The sequence below is a fragment of the Borostomias antarcticus genome (genome assembly GCF_949987555.1).
Source record: "Borostomias antarcticus genome assembly, chromosome: 8".
In the NCBI taxonomy this organism is placed as follows: domain Eukaryota; kingdom Metazoa; phylum Chordata; class Actinopteri; order Stomiiformes; family Stomiidae; genus Borostomias; species Borostomias antarcticus.
This window is the reverse complement of record NC_140241.1, coordinates 22,881,875-22,886,874: the sequence shown is the minus strand read 5'-3', so window position 1 is coordinate 22,886,874 and position 5,000 is coordinate 22,881,875. Positions and strand designations below refer to the sequence as shown.

At 41.6% G+C, this 5,000-nt stretch overlaps 1 protein-coding gene across 1 annotated transcript in view; it reads right to left on the bottom strand.

Moving 5' to 3' along the window:
- Positions 1 to 5,000, bottom strand: part of sez6l (seizure related 6 homolog (mouse)-like) — a gene marked incomplete at both ends in the record, with an annotated part of 17,890 nt that overhangs the window by 3,527 nt on the left and 9,363 nt on the right. Inside the window, 2 exon segments of the mRNA XM_084442534.1 lie at positions 623 to 814; positions 909 to 1,103. Coding sequence (XP_084298660.1) covers positions 623 to 814; positions 909 to 1,103 — 387 coding nt within the window.

Sequence of the window (5,000 nt, the reverse complement as noted above, 5' to 3'; positions counted from 1 at the left end):
GGTAATATCCTCCCCCTCTTCCAGGTGGCCAAGGGCTGATTGGCATGCAGCATTTGCATCGCATTAGCATATCAACCGGCTCCCACAGGCATTAATAACGAGACGAATACACACACACACACACACACACACACACACACACACACACAGAAAGACACACATTAATAACCATGAGAATGCAGCAGAGGGCATGCTTTCATACACACATGAGTGTGCACACACACACATGCACGCACACACACATACACACACACACACACAAACAAACAAACACACGGAACAAAGAGAGTGCCAGTCACGGCTAAGTCCTCCTCACCAGAAGTCAAGCAGGCCCACTCATCACAGACCGGCTGAGCTTCTAAATAAAACACTATTAAAACCAGCTTCTGCTCTCACATTGTAACTGTCTCGCACTGATCTTTCAGCTGTATATCTGGCTAACAACCTGCTGTCTTCCCCAAGTTTGTCTTACGGCGTATTTAAAAAACACCAACCGACGTTAACTTCAACTCCAGTCCCCTGCTTCTAGACACCGAGGGAGGGAGGAAGTGATTTAGAAATGTAAACAAACGCTACTCACATACGCCGGTACGGAAGCTGGTATTAAATACTAAATACTCACACAAGCAGTGAGGCAGTCTGGAGGTCCACACAGGGGTCCCCGGCTCCCGGCCGTAGCAGGTGAGCGTGGCGCCGCCCTGTAGGATGTATCCGGGATTGCAGCTGTACTGGATGGTGGTTCCCACCAGGAGCTTGGGGTCTGACAGGGAGCGGATGGAGTGCTCCACATGGCCAGGGTCTGAACAGTACATTACTGAACACAGGGAGGGAGTGTTGGAGAGTGCAGGAACACAAACTCACACGCACACGCACGTACACACACACACACACACACACACACAACTCACTCTTCTCGCAGAAGGGGGGCTGTGTGCTCCAGGTGAGGTCCAGCTGGCAGGTCAGGGTTTCCCGGCCTACGAGGTCGTACCCCGGGTCACACTGGTAGGTGATGCGGGCCCCCCTCACCAGGGCTGCGTGGGAGGTGGTCTTCCAGCCGTTCTGGATCTCGGGCAGGTCTGGACAGGAGTCGTTGCGGGACACCTCTGGGACGGCAGAGGACAGTACTGGTCAGAGGAGAGGCAGAGGAGCAGGACCAAGAGCACTCAAACCATCTCTGCTTCTTTCATCCATCACTCAGTCAACACACAAACACACATGATTCAAGATTATTTTATTTATATTCTTTTTATTCTTTTATTTCATACAGTACTGTCACGTGAAATGTTGCTGCTAGCTCTAAGATTATGGTCAATACAGATATACTCTAATACTCAATTTACAAATGACCACACACACACACACACACACACACACACACACACACACACACACACACACACACACATATACATACTGTACTGTATATACACACACACTCTCTCACACACACACACACACACACACACACACACACACACACACACACACACACACACACACACACAATCTCTCTCTCTTTCTCTATGGAATTAACTGTATCACAATCAATTATCGTTTTCTGTTCGTTAAGGCTAAAATCAGAATACGCAAGCTTTTAAAAGAAACGTAAAACTCACCTAGCCTAGCCTTAGGCTAACCTTCAAGTTATGAAGCGGTAGGTGAGTAAAGGTTTAGGCGGCCTACAGTAGGAAAGCAATGCGCGCGGCAGGTCACGGGGCATGACACAGCCGATACATTTTAAGTTAACAACATGTTGATGATAGGCTGTGTACAGTGAGGCGAGAATTTCATACTTTTGATGTTCAAAAGCCGGTTACGCGGTCCATGCCTTCATTGACGTATGCCGCTATACTAGGCATAGCTCAGTTTGTGTTTCCGACCAATATCACACCTGTCAGAACTTCCGAGTTTTCTCGCCGTTTTCTTTTTGAATAATATTCCCTATTCAATATCTAATTCAGACTAAATGTTTCAAGATATAGTCCTTATAATCAGTTCGTTTTAAGTCCTTCATCCAATCCCTTACTTTATAGCTCCCATATTATGATGAGACTTGAATATGACGAGACTTATTGATCTGGTTTCTATCAGCAATCCTGATGCAGAAGTTTCTGCTTGTGCAGAAACTGCTTTTTAGGGGCCAGGCAGCGTAACTTCCCGTGGACAAAAAATCACCAAACTTTGCACATAGCTCCAGTACTATACCCAAAGTCCTCAACCTGCATTGTAGGTCAATAAAGCTGAAGGTGGCGCTACAGCAACAACTTTAAAAAATCATAACAAATCAGCCATAGGTGCTTTCACTGTAAAACCACCATGTCAATGTAGTCCCAAAACTTTCAGACGCTCTGACCTTGCAGGAATTTTGAAGTCCATCACTCTGATTTTTTCAGAAACTGTTAAACCTATCAAACCTATATCCTCCCACATTTTTTGTTCAATTGACACAAACATTGATATAGCCTACTGTTTCTTCAGACTGTCCTTACCAAACGATGCTCACAGATTTTTGAAATATGAAAAATTGAGCCCACAGCACATAAAAAAGTTTTACTGTTAACAGTTCTGTATACATTTCCTATTAATTCTCGCCAAATCAATGTCTGATCATCCTCATAAAATGTGACAACATTGGCCACATATCCAAGATGTAGTGTGATTTCTTTCAGAATTTTATCTCAAAAATTTATTTAAAAAAAATATGTTTAATTCTGTCCTCTGAAACCAACACTTCATACAGAGAAACTACATTACCCACAATCCAACGCAAGCTCCACGAATCGGAGACATCGCTGTTGGCAACCCTACCCAACCCCCGCTGAGGATTACAATGACTAAATCGATTGATTGGCAACTGACTGAGTACACAGCTGCTGAAGTTAATGTTCAATTATGAAGAAAAGCAAACAAAACCTGTAAAAATTAATAAACATATCTCATCCCACATTTTTCAATCAATTAACACCAAACTTGCTACACTGGATCTTCAGACTGTAATTCACAAACTCATTGACCGGATTGTTGAATTATCAAAATCGAGCTTACAATGCATCAAAATGTTTTACAAATGTTTTACGATACGAATGTACAAAATGAACATTGGAATGTCAACTTTCTTGTTGTCTTCCTATTCTCTCGCTTATTGCTCCTAAACTTGTCGGAAATTGCCTGGGCCCGCCTCATCGCTGCGTAGCAGCTTACATTTTTTTTGCTTTTTCAAAAATGTATCTAACTGCATGGCCTCTGATTTACTACAAATTGTAAACACATTTCTTCTCTCAGATGTGTTCCCACAAATCCTGAAAACTGCAGTCGTCAAGCCACTCTTAAAAAATAATATTCTAATCTAGACACCTCACAAATGAACAATTATAGGCCCATATCAAACCTCCCATTTTTAAGTAAAATCATTGAAAAAGCACTTTTTCAACAGCTGAACAACTTCCTGTTACTAAATACTAACCACTAACCACACCACAGCACAGAGACTGCTCTTGTTAAGGTATTCAATGACATCCATTTAAACACAGACAATGGCATAATTTCAGTCTTAGTATTACTGAATCTCAGCACTGCATTCGACACAGTTGACCACAACATATTACTCGGCTGACTGGAAAACTGTCTGGGAATTTCTGGCACAGTGCTAGACTCGTTTGAATCCTACTTGAAGGACAAGGACTACTTCGTGTCTATAGGCGATTACAAATCTGAGCAGACAAAAATGACCTGTGGAGTTGCCCAAGGCTCCATTCTGGGGCCTCTTCTGTTCAACATTTACATGCTCCCACTAGCTCAAATTATGGAATACAACAAAATATGTTACCATAGCTATGCAGATGACACACATATTTTTATCACTATATAATCAGGGGACTATAATCCCATACAAGCGCTGAGTAAGTGCATTGAACAAATCAATGATTGGATGTGACAGAACTTTCTTCAACTAAACAAAAATAAAACTGAAGTAATTGTCTTTGGAGCCAAAGAAGAACGATTAAAAGTCAGCGCTCAGCTCCAATCAGTAATGCTAAAAACCACAAACGAAGCCAGAAATATTTGTGTAGTCATGGACTCAGACCTGAAGTTCAACAGTCACATTAAGACAATTACAAAGTCAGCCTACTCTCACCTGAATAATATATCAAGGATTAAAGGATTTATGTCTCAGCAGGATCTGGAAAAACTTGTCCATGCGTTTATCTTCAGTAGACTTGACTACTGTAACGGTGTGTTTACAGGTCTCTCTAAAACATTTATCAGACAGCTGCAGCTGATTCAGGCCTGCTGTCTGTCCCCAGAGTTAAAACAAAACATGGAGAAGCAGCGTTCAGTTTTTATGCTCCACATATCTGGAACAAACTTCCAGAAAACTGCAGGTTGCTGCAACTCTCAGTTCTTTTAAATCAAGACTGAAGACGTTTCTTTTTGCCGCTGCTTTTTATTAAATCAAATAATTATTCATTCATACACTACACTGTAACTTTTATTCCTGTATATTATTATTCCTGCATTTTGTTTTAAATGTACTTTTTTACATTCCGTTTCATATGACGTTTTATGTGTTTCTTGCACTTTGTCTTAATGCTTTTAATATCTCATGTAAAGCACTTTGAATTGCCTTGTTGCTGAAATGTGCTATACAAATAAACTTGCCTTGCCTTGAATACATTTAGAGTGTGTGAATATTTTTACGAATACATAAACTGTCTGTTCATGTGGTCTGTGTTCTGTGGTCGAAGTGTCCTAACCCCAAATTGATCCCAATGAGCAGGTTAGCACCTTGCATGGCAGCTGCCTCCATTGGTGTGTGAATGTGTGTGAATGGATGAATGAGAGGCCATTGTAAAGCGCTTTGAGTGCCGCTAAGGTGGAAAAGCGATATATAAGTGCAGTCCATTTACCATTTACCATTTATGTTCATGTCCCGGGACATGAACTGACAGTTAATCTATTCATAATGATAAAAAAAAAAAAATATTTGCCCATATCTGTGC